General features: G+C 38.5%; 1 protein-coding gene across 4 annotated transcripts in view; it reads right to left on the reverse strand.

Moving 5' to 3' along the window:
• CAPRIN2 (caprin family member 2) overlaps window positions 1-10,977 on the reverse strand; it is a 43,329-nt gene extending 32,352 nt beyond the window's left edge. For 3 of the 4 annotated variants that reach the window (XM_007452174.1, XM_007452173.1, XM_007452172.1), the window contains exons 1-2: window positions 9,829-10,977; window positions 7,795-7,857 (exon numbers count right to left, since the gene is read on the reverse strand). In XM_007452174.1, coding sequence (XP_007452236.1) covers window positions 7,795-7,857; window positions 9,829-10,080 — 315 coding nt within the window. In that variant the 5' untranslated portion in view covers window positions 10,081-10,977. The remainder of the gene's footprint in view (window positions 1-7,794; window positions 7,858-9,828) is intronic. The other variant, XM_007452175.1, reaches the window with a different exon arrangement.
• Between the last annotated feature and the right edge of the window lie 5,575 nt (window positions 10,978-16,552).

The raw sequence follows: 16,552 nt of genomic DNA on the forward strand, positions 1-16,552 counted from the left end.
TTTTGGCCACACCGTGCGGCTTGCAGGATCATAGTTCCCCAACCAGGGATTGAACCCGGGCCCTCAGCAGTGAAAGTGCAGAGTCCTAACCACTGGACTTCCAGGGAATTCCCTGTAAATTTAAAGAGGGAAATTTTCTGTGAGATGTCACAGATGAACAAAGTTGATAATTAGAGAAGGGGTAGGTTGTTTTGTTTTTTTAATTGGGGTACAGCTGTTTTCCAATGTTGTGTTAGTTTCTACTGTACAGTGAAGTACAATTCCCTGTGCTATACAGCACGTTCTCATTAGTTATCTATTTTTTTTGTGGGACTTTACCTCAAAGGGCCATTATGAAACAGAACAAGATGGGGAACTTGTCCAATCAGACAAAAGCGTATTACAAAGCCTCCACGGTTAAAATAATATAATATTCCACTTCTGGGTATCTACCCAAAAGAAATTAAAACATATGCCCACTTAAAGACTTGTAAGTAAATTTATATAGTACATTATTCATTATAGCCCAAAATAAAAACAATCCAAATATTCAGCAACTGGTAAATGGATAAGCAAAATGTGTTATAACCATACAAAGGAATTCTAGTTAGCAATAAAAATGAATTACTGATACATGCTATAACATGGATGAACCTCAAAAACATAATGGTAAGTCAAAAAAGCCAGATGCAAGACTTTATTTTATATGAAATATCCAGAAAAGCCAAATTTATAGAGATAGAAAGCAAATAAGGGCACAAAAGAGAACTTGAAGGGGTTATAGAAATGTTCTAAAACTCAATTGTTGTGATAGCTGCATAACTCTACAAATTTACTATGAATTATTGAATTGTACATTTACAATGGGTTAATGTTATAATATATTTATGATACCTCAATAAAGCTGTTTTTAAAATAATCTGATAGTACTACGTCTTTATAAAGGTACAGAACAATAAGAACTCCTGTGTACTACTTGTCTTAGCATAAATTGGTACAATAATTTTGGAAAATAGTTTAACATTTTTACTATGAAGTTAACTATGGGTATACCCTACAACCCAATGATAGGTATACACCCTGAAGAAATCTTACACCCGTATCTCAGTAACACATATAAGACCAATCAAAGTAGAATGCCAAAAAATATACAACTCAAACATCCATCTATTTACAGACTACTACTAAGTAGAGAAAAGCAAATGAAATATAGCTACTTGCATCAATATAAAAATCCTAAACATAATGAGTAAAAATGATAAACTGAAGAATATACAGTATAACATTTTTCATAAGTTTCAAAAAAGCAACCCTAACAGATTTAAGGACAACAAATTAGTCCTGTTAAAACAAAAGGAAGGGGCTTCCCTGGTGGCACAGTAGTTGAGAGTCCGCCTGCCAATGCAGGGGACACGGGTTCGTTCCCCGGTCCGGGAAGATCCCACATGCCGTGGAGCGGCTGGGCACATGAGCCATGGCTGCTGAGCCTGTGCGTCCGGAGCCTGTGCTCCGCAACGGGAGAGGCCACAACAGGGAGAGGCCCGCGTACCGCCAAAAAAAAAAAAAAAAAAAAAAAAAAAAAAAAAAAAGGCAAGGGAATGAGGGTGAAAAAGTTCAAGGACAGGTTACAGGAAAGAGAGTTCTGCAAAGGAGCTTCAGTGTTGGTAATATACTATTTGGGTTGAGCAGTGGGTTCTGACATTTGCTTTATTATGCATTGTAACTGACATGCAATACTTTGTTTGGACTACATATTTCTTAATAAAACAGGTAGAGAGGCCTTCCAAATATAGAACCAAGAATGCACAGATAACATAACCATATCATACAGTCCTCAAAGGGATGTAAAACTAAAAAGGAATACCACTTCATATCTACTCCCAAATGGTATTAACTCTGACTCAAGAAAAGCAAAATCAAATGGGAACTACCTCGACTTCCCATCATCAAATGTGGATCCATCCTTTCTTTCTCTCTTTCTTTATATAGTGGAGGAGATGTCCTTCCACCTGTGCCCTGGATCCTATTCAATTCTGCCTTCACGGGAGATCTTACTCTGATTCCCTCTTTAATGTCTTGAGCCTCTCCCTCTCTGTTGATGCTGAAACCAGCATTTAACAAGTTCAAGTCTCCCCCAACCTAAATAAGAAAAATAAAAAGTGCCTTTCTGTCAACCACATCCTTCCAGTCTCAGACATATATCAAAAATGCCTACACAGTTTCCATTTCCTCCTCAGCCCTTATCAACCTGAATTTTTCCACCATTCCACCAGAACTGTCCTGGCTAAAGTCAGCGATGTCAGTCCCATCCTTTAAACCTATGGATCTTGTATAGCTCTCATTTTGGTTAACTTCTCATTAGACTTCAACATAAAGGCATCCTCCTGCTCTACTAAGATCCCTTGTTTTTTTTTAACACTAACTTCCCATTTCTCCAGCTTTTTATTTATCAGCAATTTTTCCATTAACTATTCTCACCTCAGTTTTTAAGCACTTATAAAGATAATAGGACTTATATAACAGAGATGTGCAATTTAAATGATCTCATGTTTATAAATCACTCAGAATGATGCCTGGCCCGAAAGTAAGTTCACTATCAATATTTTTAGCCATTATTATCCAAACATGAAATGTCAGATTTCTTTAGCATTCTGTCTTATGCTTCTTTTCTGCTTTCTATACTCTCACCCGTGATAGTCTCATCTTTTCTCATGGCTTTGATTAGCAGCCATACAGGTGATAGATCTGTAGACTAAACTTCTCTATGCTCCAAACCTTCTCATAAATACTTAATAGATATCTCACCCTTTAATGTTTCACAGGCACATTAAAATCAATGGTCCAAAATTGAGCTCTTTATCCCATCCTCCCGAAACATTCTTCTCTCCCAGTGTTTCCAAGCCCAATAAATGGTTTTGCCATCCACCCAACTGTTCAAGCCAGAAACCTGGAAACCACTCTTGGTTCTTCTCTCTATTCCTACACAGTACCAAGCTATGTTGATTTTACCTCTCAAATCCAACTACTTTATTCAAACCCCTCTGCCACTACCTTGGTACCAGCTCCCAAAAGCTCTGACCTAGACTACAGGTATAGCAGCTGAAAGCATCAAGTACCCTTGCCTTTTGCTCAAGCACTCACTTGAGCCTCGGTTCTCCATTTCAAATCTAGACCTGAATCAAAATAGATATTAAAGTTACAAACGGGACTCTAAAAAAACTTCATTAAGACACTTTTCTTACTATTTTAAAGGAGAAATCTAAGTTTATGTTAGCAATAGTGAAATCTTAGAAGTCTATAGCTTAGTCTCAACAGGTTACTTAAGAGTTACTACCAAAAGAGGTTACATTAGCTAGGCACATATAATCACGCAGATCATAGAAAGCTTTATTTACAGTATTACAAATATCTGTTGCGTTGAAGAAGAAATACAAACTGAATTACAAAATTTCTATCCAACAATACTGAAAACAGTATCAAATCAAATCTATAGTATCAGCTAAAGCAGTGCTTGAAGTAATAGTCACACCTGTAAATACATATAGGTTGGTGGGGGGGGGGGGGGGAGGAAACAAATTAAGCACTCAGCTTAAAGATGGAAAATGAAGCAAATAAACCAAAGGAAAGCAAAATGATAAAAGGCGTAGGAGAGAAAAAATAAAAGCTGGCTTTAGAAAAGAATTTTTTTAAGATACTAACTTAATTGAGTAAACAAGGAAATACAACCACACAAAGTTAGAAATAAACAAAGTAATACAGAAATAGGCTTTTATAAATAATTACTTTGTCCCAATCTTTGCAAATAATTTTTTAAAACTGGATGAAATATCAGTGATTTTCAAGGAAAAGTTTTAAAAAGTTGACTCCAAAAACAATAAAAATCTAAACAGATCAATTTTCAAAGAAAAAATGGAGAATATTTTCAAAGCACTCCCACCCAAAAAAGAACCAGGCTGACAGTCTGAGAACATTTCAACCAAACTTTAAAGTAGTATGGAAACATTGACACCATATTAATAAAGGATGAACAGGCAGAGCACAGATGTTTAGGGCGATGAAACTATTCTGTATGTTACTATAACAATGGATACATGCCATTCTGTATTTGTCAAAACCCACAGAATGAGTTGAACCCTAATGTAAGCTATGGACTTTGATGATGATGTGTCAATGTAGGTTCAACTGTAACAAACGTACCACTCTGGTATGGAATGGTGACAGCTGAGAAGGCTGTGCGTGTGTGGGGGGGTCAAGGGGTATACAGGAATTCTCTCTACTGTTGGCTCAATTTCTAAAGCTGCCCAAAAAATAAAGTACACTAAGGAAAAAAGAAGCAAAACTAAAGGCCCCAGAAGTATCTATATTAAGCTAAACTGTATACAGGCTTAAAGGAACTAAGGACAAATACAAAGTAACCTATTAGAATCATTATTTTGTAAGATGAGAAATGAACAGAGGAAGGACAGGGTGAAAGAAAAACTATCTTTTTTAATATTTCCTGATTTCGAAACTATGTGAATTACTTCCAACTTTAAAAACTAAACTTAGAGCTTTTAAATTAAGTACTATACTACTGACAACAGTTCTCTGAGGGGTCAGATTATAGATTTTTTTTCTTCTGACTCATCTGCATTTTCTAAATTTCTACCTTAAGTATACATTCCTTGTATGAGGAGATGTTATTTCTCAAAAGTACCACTAACTATATACTTAATCACACCTAAAAACCTAACATTCAATCATTTTATATTTAGTAAATCTATATGTAATAAATATTTAAATACCTACCATATGCTATAAACCATTCTAAGTACTAGGAAACCAACAGTGAAGAGACAAAATCTCTACTTTAATGGAACTTACAGTGTAAGGGAAGGAGAGATAAAACTTTACAGTTTGTCAGAGAAGCACTTTTATTAAGAAAATTAAAGCAAGGAAAGGAGCAAAAGAGTGTGAATGGGGGAATGGAGGTATGGTATTGTCAGGACATGCATTACTAAGATGACCTTCAAATAAAAAGCTGAAGGAGATTGGGAATGGAGCCATTTAGACATCTGGGAAAAAAGGATCCCAGGCAGTAAGAACAGCACATGCAAAAGCCCCGAAGTAGAAGTGTGGCTGGGATGTTTGAGGACCAGCAAGTAGACCAGTGTTGCTGGGATGAAGCCAGCAGGAGACAGAAGTGCAGGAAATGCAATAAAGATGTAAAAGGAAGTGGGGAGCATATTCCGTAGGACCTTATAGGACATTTTGCCACCATGATGGGAACCAATAGGGAGGGACTTTTGAGCAGAGGAATGACCATCTGACTTGTATTTGAAAAGAATTACTGAGGCTACTATGTTAAGAATAGACTTGGAGAGAGAGCAGAAATAGAAAAACCTGTGAGGAAGCTGTTACAGTAATGCAGATGAAAGGTGATGTGGTGTAGAACAGGAAGGCAGAAGCAGAATTTATGAGAAATGGTCTGTTTCTGGATTTATTTTGAAGGCAAAATTGACCAGACTTGCTGATGGGCTAGATATGAGGTATGAGGAGAAAAACGAGAAATTTTCCAAGGTTTTGGGCAACTCCATCCTTCTAATTCATCAAGCCATTAACTGACATAGTGAAGGTTAAAGGAGGAACAGGTTCTGGGAAGCAAAATGAAGTCAAAGATGTCAAAGACAACTGGACATAAGAATCTAGAGTTGAGAGGACTCATCTATTGGCAATATAAATTTGGCATTTGTCAGGATATTACTAAAGAAATCCAAGTTAATACTATAGAAGCAACATGTAGTTGTGAAGGCAGTAATGAAATGCTGAGATTAAAGTTTACCTGGCTGGAGCTCTGAAATATAGCATATCCTCGACATTTCTTACAGAGCTATCATGAGAACCACCAACCTCCCCACTCCCATCCCCTACGTTTCCCCAAAGTCAAAAACACTACTGTAACAGAACATTTCCTCCAAGGGTATTTACACAAAGGGAAGTTTCATCACTTTAAAAGTTATTGAATATACCATGACTACTTAAAAACAAAGCCACGTTGAAACGCTGAAATGTCCAGCTAAGTCCTTTCACCAGCTATCTAAGCCCATCATTCTCGGAGCTCAGACAATTCAAATCTGTGCCTCAGCAAATCTGTAATTTACTACATCACAAAAATTCGAGGTCAGTGAAGTACAGCCAATATGGCAAGGGAAAAGCCCTTGAATACCAGGACCTATGATTCACAACCAAAATTTCAGTTAAAAAAGATAAAAGACAATAGATCTACAAGCTAGATCGAATAAGTTTTAGATTAATTTTGTCCCCATCTTAGCCAGGAGATGTGATCAGGTCAAAATGGCAAACATCAATAAAGCACCTTTTAAATTTTCCATATTGCAAAAACTCTCCTTCACCACATTAGATAAAATTTGCAATTACCAGGTATACCATGGGCAAGGTAAACAATATTTTTAAATGTGGTAAATAGTAAATATTTATAGTAAGATTTAAAAAAAAAATTAGATAAAATTTGCAATTACCAGGTATACCATGGGCAAGGTAAACAATATTTTTAAATGTGGTAAATAGTAAATATTTATAGTAAGATTTAAAAAAAAAATTAGATAAAATTTGCAATTACCAGGTATACCATGGGCAAGGTAAACAATATTTTTAAATGTGGTAAATAGTAAATATTTATAGTAAGATTTAAAAAAAAAATTAGATAAAATTTGCAATTACCAGGTATACCATGGGCAAGGTAAACAATATTTTTAAATGTGGTAAATAGTAAATATTTATAGTAAGATTTAAAAAAAAAATTAGATAAAATTTGCAATTACCAGGTATACCATGGGCAAGGTAAACAATATTTTTAAATGTGGTAAATAGTGAATATTTATAGTAAGATTTAAAAAAAAAATTAGATAAAATTTGCAATTACCAGGTATACCATGGGCAAGGTAAACAATATTTTTAAATGTGGTAAATAGTGAATATTTATAGTAAGATTTAAAATAAAAATTAGGTAAAATTTGCAATTACCAGGTATACCATGGGCAAGGTAAACAATATTTTTAAATGTGGTAAATAGTAAATATTTATAGTAAGATTTTTTTTAAAAATTAGGTAAAATTTGCAATTACCAGGTATACCATGGGCAAGGTAAACAATATTTTTAAATGTGGTAAATAGTAAATATTTATAGTAAGATTTTTTTTAAAAATTAGGTAAAATTTGCAATTACCAGGTATACCATGGGCAAGGTAAACAATATTTTTAAATGTGGTAAATAGTAAATATTTATAGTAAGATTTAAAAAAAAAGACCCAACATCTATCTGATAGATATCAGACATGCCTCCTGCGAAGGAACATGGCAATTCAAGATAGAAAAGCAGGGAGAAACCATCAAAGGAATTAGAGGGAAGCAACTAGAGAAAACCAAGGCAAGCTGTGGTAAATATTCTTTTATATTTCAGAGCAGAGAGATGTTAGGTTTAGAAAAGTAGAAAGCTAGATGATTCCCTGCTCTTCTCCTTTAGTCCACTCTAGTGAAAGGTTAATTTAAATCCATACGTTAACTCTTAGTGATAGTCTACATTTTCCCTCTTATTTGACAACACACACACCCATCCGTACACCATCTACTAGTGCAAAAGAAGTAAAGTCAAAGCTATGAGATCTAATAGGTGAAGACAAAGTCTTCTGAAAACTCCAGTGGATTCTCACTCTTCTTTTTTAGCCTATCAAATCTTTGGTCTCCCCCAAATTCATCTAGAGTTTTACTAAGAAAAGAAACTCGGTAGGTCTGGCCAAAGGATCATAAACCACTTACCAACTGGTCTGGATTAAGTTGCTCTCCATTTTTCAGGCGATCCTTGTAATCTTCCAGTTTGAGCTACAAAAGAGAGACTTGTATCTACTACAACCTGATATAAAATTGTGAAACAAACTAAATACCAGACTGTTCCTTATGAAAACAAAGTTCTTGAAGTTAGCTATCAATCTGTAAGAATAACATTTTACTACGAGGCAAGCAGCAATTGTAGGTGAGCTCCAGTCAGGGAAAAAAATATTACACACAATCAACATTAGTCTGGGATTACAAAAGTTAAGCAGTAATAAAACCCTTTTCTCTTAATGGCCTCTATAATTAGACTACGTGATACACAGGGATTTAATCAATCATATGCTCCTAACCCAGGTGCTCAATCAGGGGCAATTTTGTCCCCCAAGGATAGACAATGTCTGGAGACATGGTTATCACAACTTGGGGGATGGGAGAGAGGAAGAAGGTGCTATTGGCGTCTTGTGGGTAGAGGCCAGGGACGCTGCTGAACATCCTACAGTGCAAAGGACAGACAGCCCCGCACAACCAAGAATTATCCAGCCCAAAATGTCAATAGTGTTGAGACTGAGAAGTCCTACTCTAACCTCATACTGAAACTGTTACCTGTTGAATTATGTAGGCATTTGTTCCATAGGAAACTTCCTAATGGAAGTACAGAAATGTAAAACACTTCTTTTCTAGAATTATAGTAGCCTCAACTTGCAGCTATTTTTCATATTAAAATTTGATATTTAAGTAAATAGATGACAAATTAATTGCATTTACCGTCCACATAATAATGACATGACCCTTTATGGTATTCTAAAAGCAATGTTTAGGCTCCTTCCATATTGGCTGGATAGCTTTAAAATGCTCTTCCAGAAGCTTGAAACAAATGTATAAGTACTGACCAGATTGGTATTCAAAATTAAAGAGGCACTATAGTTAAACTGAAGAGCATAATTATACATATATATGTTGTTCCTCCACCTGGGGTAAGACATTAATGAGTCTCTATCAACAGATCCTACTTTGACTAATTTCCCACAGTGGCAGGGAATTTGCGCTGACCCAGGCACACTCACCTTATCACACTTGTGATCAACTGCATGCATTCAAGAGACAACTGGTGAGAGCTAGGGCTACAGAGAAGCTACTAGTAACTGGCTCTTCTTCATCACCTTCCTAGTGTGTGTGTTGGGGGGGGGGTGCCGAGGGAGGGGAGAAGGGGGAGGAAAAAAGAGTCAACCAGACTCTTAAAAATCTCTTCACCGTCCTCCATTAAAAGCAACTTTCCTAAGGTTTAACTAGGTCTTGGCATAAAAATATTTAAGAGTTCCTAGGTCCAGATAGTTATTAACTCACCTTACTATCACAAGCAAAAGAGAATCATGACACAACAAAGCTACGTGTAGTACTGTTTCACAGGCTACATGACTCAGGAAATGAAGAATGATTTGGATCTTTACATCAGCATTTACTGTAACGTTAGGCTGATTATAACACTGAGTATCTTCACAAGGCTCTCTACAATGCTTTCACCTACCAATCTTAAACGATCACCTAGCAACACAAAAATTAGTGCTAAAACATTTTCTGGCTCTACCATCATTAAAGCTTCCAAAGACTGCAGCAGCTATACTGCAATATCAACTGCTGCAGAAAGTCACAAGGAAAACAAGCTAAAAAATTCAGACTATTACTCATTTATGAAAAGAAACATTAATACTACACTCAAGGAATTAACCTGACGTAAAGTAGCCAGCTCTTCAAGTATTTCAACAGTAGCATGCATAATAATTTTACCATGAAGAATATTTTTATTCAGTTATTCTGACAAATCAAACAAAGTGTTTAATATAGCCAATATTTAGCGCACTTGTACATTTTAGCCAACTAAATCTCAAGGTTACTTAAATCTTTAGGAAAAAAATCTTTAGGAAGAATACCTATGAGCCCTGATAGAAAGCAAAAATGCCAGTTCCTTAACCCTTATTTAAGATGATGCATATACACGGCTGGGAGAAAAAAAAAAGTTACCTTCTTTTTCTCGATGTTTCTGATTTTGTGTTTAAGGCATATGAGTCCATTATCAATATATGTCTCATATGCTTGCGAAGGAGAGGCAGCAGAACCGAGAGCAGGCTGCAAGGGGCTCATGGCCCGCTGGCTTTCCCCATGCTGACTGTGGTTCACCTGGGGCTTGGCTGACTTCATATTCCCCTCCTTTCCCTCCTCCGAATGGCCTGAAGGTGACTGGTAACCAAAAGGAGATGAAGAGAGTTGCACCATTGAAACTGATGAGGCTGAAAGAGGGAAGAAAAAAACTAAGTATAAAAGTCAATTACGACTAGAAGCTTTAAATTCCCTGAAAAGTCTAGACCCACGCCCTCAAAATTCTCTTCCACAGAAGTGAGCTCAAAACCTAATGATGCTTTAAATACCACACTTCCATTTCACTACCTTGAAGGCAATTAGTGCCACGCACTGGCGCCTTTACGTAGGCAAAAATCTACAATATGGGGGACGTTTCCAGAAATTCAATTTCCCACACAGGGAGGAAGAGCCGCTAATCAAGCAGTGGCTTCAGAGCTGAGGGCAATCCACATATTGAATAATTTCTATGGTCAAGTGATGACACACAAAAAATAAGCCTTCCCCATCGGGACAAGGCAGCCATTCGAAACTCTCTACATTATCCCTCACCAGCAGCCCCGACCCCAATCACTAACAACGACTTTTAAAAGAATATCCCGAACACACACAATTCTTTTAGAGCTCTCATTCACTAAGTGAAGAGAAACTTCTTGAACAAGAATGCTAACTTCCCTTTGATTGCTCTGGGGCCTATAAGGCAAGTCCGTCACTACTGGACATTTGGAGCGAGGTACTCTCTGAAGCTGCGACCGCCCCGAGTTGGTGTTTAGTTTTGTTTAGACTAACCGACAACCACTCACATCCAACCGGTTTAAGGGCTCATCCTCGCGAGTCTTACACCGTCCCGACCGTGACCCTAGGTCCCCCTCCACCCCCGCGCATCGGCGCTATTCCCCCCACTCCCCTTGAGGAGCATCCCCAAAGCAAGGGCACAACAGGCCCCAGGCAGCCGGCGCGGATCCCAAGCCCCTGCAGGGCCCGGGCGAGAGACGCTTCTACGCGACGGGCCCTCGGCACCCCGAAGGCAGCGACCCCCGCCCTCCCCACAGTCCTCCGGACGCCGAAGCACACGGCCGGGGCCACTTCTGCAGGTGCCTCTAGGAGGCCGACCTGCAGTAAGACGCACGGGCCACCTGCCCTCCAGGGCCCCGCCCAGAGGATGCCAAGCCGCCCCTGCACTCACGGCGGCGGCCGCCCAACCCTGCCCACCCACGCGGGCCGGCCACCTGCCCCCGCGCCGCCGACCCAGGCCGCGGCAGCCAGGCTTCACCTCCGCAGGCCACCGAGGCCGCTGCCGCCGCCGCTGCCGCAGCACGGGCCCGCCTTCGAAAGCCTGCGGGAGCCAGGAGAGCTGCGGAGGTGGACCGGCGCCACCCCGCACTCGCGTCTCCTCCTCCAGTCTCCTCCTTCTCCCTTCCCAGGCCTCGCTGGCCGGGTCTGCGGCGCCGGACGCTCCGCCGACTTAGCCGCTCTCACCTAGGCCCGCCCTCAACCCCGCACGGGGCTTATATAGGCGCGCCCCGCCCCCACCCGCTCTCCCAGCCTCGGGCCGCCGCCGCCTCCTCCTTCCGGTTCCCAGGCCCTGCAGCCGCCGGCCTCCGCCCGGGGGGCGTTTGCGCCAGGCCCAGCTGCGGCGCGAAGTCGGTCTCGAGAAGGCGCGTTCTCCCAGCGATTGCGCAGATTGCGGGGCACCAGGTGGGCCTGCTGAGTCGCCGCTGGGAGCTGGCGGGCCGCAGACCCGGCAGCCCTACCAGACCTTGCTGATTGCATCCAGTAACAATTGGATGTGCGACCTTGAACAGGTGATTTCAATCACTCGAAAAGTGCAGCGAGCCCTTTGTGGAATTGCCAGTTAAACCGAGCTTGAGCCTTTGGTGGTTGAGGTGGGCACTCTTGAAATGCAGGGATGCCTTTGACCCCCAGGTTCCATCCTTCACAGTAGGATGGGGAAAAAAAATCACCGTTTCCTCAGAAAGGACAGCATGTATGAGCAAAATGCTCCAAACCAGCGTTGCCATAAAAACGGAGTGGGTGACTCCGCAACCTTCAGTAACAAGATTTTATTTAGGCTGTGTCATTTGTTGCTTTGAAACAGATTAATTCGTTGTCACTCAGAGAAAAAGCTGATAAAAATCTTGGTAAGGTTGCATCAAATTAAGAGAAAAAGCTGGAAATACATCAGTGTTTCTGAAGGAAGGTATGGTGTTTCTCATACCAAAAGAATAAGAGGGGGGAAAAAAAAAACACAGGAATACCTACCATGTGTCCAGCTATTACACCAAATAGAATTGTTTTAGGTCCTTTCCTTGGGGCTCTGATAAAAGTTATTTAGACTAGCAAGAGAAGAACAGAGAAAAATCAGAAGTATAATCAAGGAAACCAAAGTCCAGTTTAAAAAGTATTGGGGAAACCTACACAAAAATTATCATGTTTTTTAACATTTCTTGATATAATATTTTGCCAGTTATTATCTGTGTTCTTTTCAGTCTCTGGTAACCTATAGTACCTTAATGTTTCATTTTAGCTTTGAATCTCTGAATCCCATATGTGACCTTGAGGGTCAGACAAATACTACACTGTCCATTTGTTTCATTGTTTACAACCAGAGATAGAGCAGAAGCTGCTTAACGTGAGGGGAGGAAGCAAAAAAGTGGACAAAGTTTAAAAAAAATGTGAAGGACACACTTTTGGATCAACGAGCAGGCTCAAAGTTACAGCACAGATTATGCCTGTTGTAGCCTGAACTAATAGTGAACCTCAGAATGGTATTTCAGACATATTAATCATTAAATGTTTGCCTTCTAATTGACCAATAATAAACTATCCCTTGGTTCATATAGATCTAGCCATAGATCCTAAATATTCCACTAAATGGAATAATTCTGAATAAATCTATACAGTTTTATTTCCCAACATATTTCAGAAAATGAATCAAGAATGCAAAAGCAAACATAATTAAATTTCAAGTCTGGTAAGGTACCATCTGTATAAGCACAACATAACATTTGTAGGAGATTGTACCTTATAGATAATGTTGCAGTGATGTTTTCTGAAAAAAATGAAAAAGGTGATTCAGAAAAAAGCTTTCCTGCTAGAAAAGATCTTTAAAGCCAATGAATCCAGTTTATTTTGAAAGCACGTGCCCCCTCAATTTTTACTTGTTAGGGCTTGTCTTTATTTTCCCCTCCCCCACTCCCTATTTTCTACACCTTGATTTGCCTTGCCAACAGTGAGGCAGTATTTGTGGATAGCCACCTCTAAGCTTAGCAACGAATTACTATATTTAAATGTGATTTTAAAAGTTGTTTCAAATCAATGGGGGAAGAATACATTCATTCAACAAATATGTTTTGTTATGTTAGTTATATCTCAGTAAAGCTGGGGAGAAAACCAAATATTTATTGGGCACCAGATATGTGTTGGGTACAATGTTGAGTGAGACAAATATAGCCCCTGCCCTCATGGAGCTGAGTGGGAATTCAATGAAAGCTGCAGGAATAAATAGCAAAAACAACAAACTCAAAATAGAAAAACAAAAATACTGAAGACTTATAATGGATCATCTCATTTCTGTAAAAACAGCCGAACTTTACATACCTTGAAAATGTGAAGGTTTTCAATATGCATTGTCTAGCAAATGCATGGTTCCTATAGGAATGGTTATGCTGTAGTCACTTAAAATTAATGTAGCTACATATTGTTGAAGCCGGAAAGATTAATTCACCAAAGGATGTTGAAGCTGGTAGCATATGAGTGGAGATATGAGAAATTATCTTGTATATTTTGTTACCAGTGATAGAAATCTGCTTCTCTTTGGTTCTACAAGGCTTTCTGGAGTGTTGCCACAAAAAGGTGGGGAAAGGAGAAAGAAAGAGAGAGAGAGGGGGAGGGAAGGAGGAAGGAAGAGAAGGAAGGAAGGAAGAAAAGGCTAAGAAAGATTCTCAGGGAACAGATAACATAGTAAAATTATTTTAAAATATTGCACTTTCACATATTTTCAGATTCACTGAGTGTCTCTTCAAATACTTGAGGAGAGAAAGTTATGTAAGTGAAGGACTGACCAATACAGCCTTCAGTTAGAAAAAAAAAAAAATTTGCCGTAATTCTTTGAAGCATTATAACAGAATTCTTAAAGTTTCTAAGGTTAATATTTTTGTGGGCTTACTATTTCATGAAATTATAGCACCACATTCCCAGAGGTTTTGTTTAAACTATTTTTATGGTATTGGAATTAATACATTAACAGTGTTTCACCAGTAAGTCCCTTTGAAATAAAAGTTCTTTGGAGAGAAATGATCAGTTTAGAACTTGTGAATGTGTGTGTGAATAATATCAAGAGCGGGCCTCCCTGGTGGCGCAGTGGTTGAGAGTCTGCCTGCCAATGCAGGGGACACGGGTTCGTGCCCCGGTCCGGGAAGATCCCACGTGCCACGGAGCGGCTGGGCCCGTGGGCCATGGCCGCTGAGCCTGCGTGTCCGGAGCCTGTGCTCCACAACGGGAGAGGCCACAACAGTGAGAGGCCCGCGTACCGTAAAAATAATAATAATAATAATATCAAGAGCATAAAAATACTATTTGTGTCCAACTTTGAAATCATTGTAAAGGGTCAACAGCACAGACTTTGGAACTACACACACCTGGATTTGATTCTTACTAGTTCACAGTGATCTTAGGCAAGTTACCTAAATTCTCTGGGCTTCAGTTCCTTCAGCTCTAAGAGAAAGACAATAATAGCTGCTTAATGGTGTCATTAAGGACTTCATTTCATTTATGAAAAGTCATATCCTCTGCTGAGGTATCTTCATGTGCTTCTTTTCCAACAGTGTGAAGCCCAGCATTTCTCCTGGTATCCTGAGGAGAACTAGAGAATCTTAGGGCTGTGAAACCTCTCCCCTTATTTTAAAGATAAGGTAAATAAAGCTTCTGGACATTTGGGAGTTTTCTGAGGACCTAAAGAATCAAGGTCTCCTGCCCACTAGTGCAAAGTGCATTCCAAGCAGCTTCAACCCTTTTCCTTGCTGCTTCCATAGTGAATAAAGAGTGGAAACAGAGCTACACTGACAAAACTAGAAGCACAAAGAATAAGCAATTAGTGTTACTGTATCGTCAAAGGAATTTTTTTTTTATGTTTTGGCCACACAGAGTGGCATGCAGGATTTAGTTCCCCAACCAGAGATTGAACCAGTGCCCCCTGCAGTGGAAGCGCTGGGTCTTAACCACTGGACTGCCAGGGAAGTCCCCTTCAAAGGAATTTATTGAATAAGACATTGTAAAATAGTCATATCTTTTGATCCAATAGCCCTTATATTAGGAATCTCCCCTATGGAAATAATGAGAGATGCAGACAATAATTTATTTATAAAAATGCTAATCACAGCCTTTTTTAAGTGACAAAAAATTGTAAACAAAAACCTAGACAAAGTAGGGAAATAGCTAAATAAGGAGACTCTAACCCATGAATTATAATTCAAGCTGTACAAATCTTTTAAAATAATATTCAATGGCATGATATTATACAAAGTAAACAAAGGCAGGATAATAACGTAAGACATTGAATACAGTTGTGATTTTGTAAAATATTTCATTTTAAATTTGCATGGAAAGGCTAGAAGATATTTTCCTCTTTATTTTTATAGCATATGTTTATTTTATTTATTTTTTAAATTTTTTTTTTTTTTTTTTTTTTTTGGCTGCCCCACGTGGCTTGTGGGATCTTAGTTCCCCAACCAGGATCAAACCTGGGCCCTCAAGCCATGAAAGTGTGGAGTCCTAACCACTGGACTGCCGGGGAATTCCCACATATGTTTATTTTAGATAGCAAAGTAGATCCAAGAAATTTCCCCAAAACATGAAAAATACTACTCTTAATTTTTTGCTTACATCCTTCCAGACTTTATTTCCAAGCAAATATCTATATAATCTTTTTACAAAAATAGGAATGTACTAAACGCATTTGGCAATTCAGTCATTTTCACTTAAAATATGGTACACATCTTTTTATTAAAACAAATTTTAACTTTGAGTTAGGTTTGAGTGCTAGAATTTTGTAGGATGTTACTTATCTTCTTTTTACTTTCCTGTGAACAAGTTAGAAATTAGAAAAACAATAAATAACACTTTACTTGAAGTATCACTTAGATACCTCATTATTTAACAGAAATGTTAATTGTCCAAATGGAACCACAAAAATAATATATAATAATAAATATTTGAATAAATGGTAATCTGTATAATTCTTCCCCCCATAAAAGGACAAGAATCCTAAATGAAACATGAAAAAGTTACCCTAAAAGAAAGCCTAAAATAGTACAAGTTATTTTTTCACTTGAAAAACTACTTTTTATCCACCATCATATTGTTACCTCAGAATTTCTCACATAAATTAATTACTCATCTTTAATAAGCAATACATCTTAAAAGAGTTCTATTTTTTTACATGTGACACTGAGCACAGCAAAAAAAGAAAAACATAAATAAATTAGACTTCATCAAAACTGAAGTTTTTGTGTTTTAAAGGACACCATCAAAAAAATGAAAAGACAGTTCACAGAACTGGAGATAATATTTTCAAATCACATACCTAATAAGGTACTTATATCACCAATAT

The sequence above is a fragment of the Lipotes vexillifer genome, unplaced genomic scaffold, assembly GCF_000442215.2.
Source record: "Lipotes vexillifer unplaced genomic scaffold, Lipotes_vexillifer_v1.1 scaffold1, whole genome shotgun sequence".
NCBI lineage: Eukaryota > Metazoa > Chordata > Mammalia > Artiodactyla > Lipotidae > Lipotes > Lipotes vexillifer.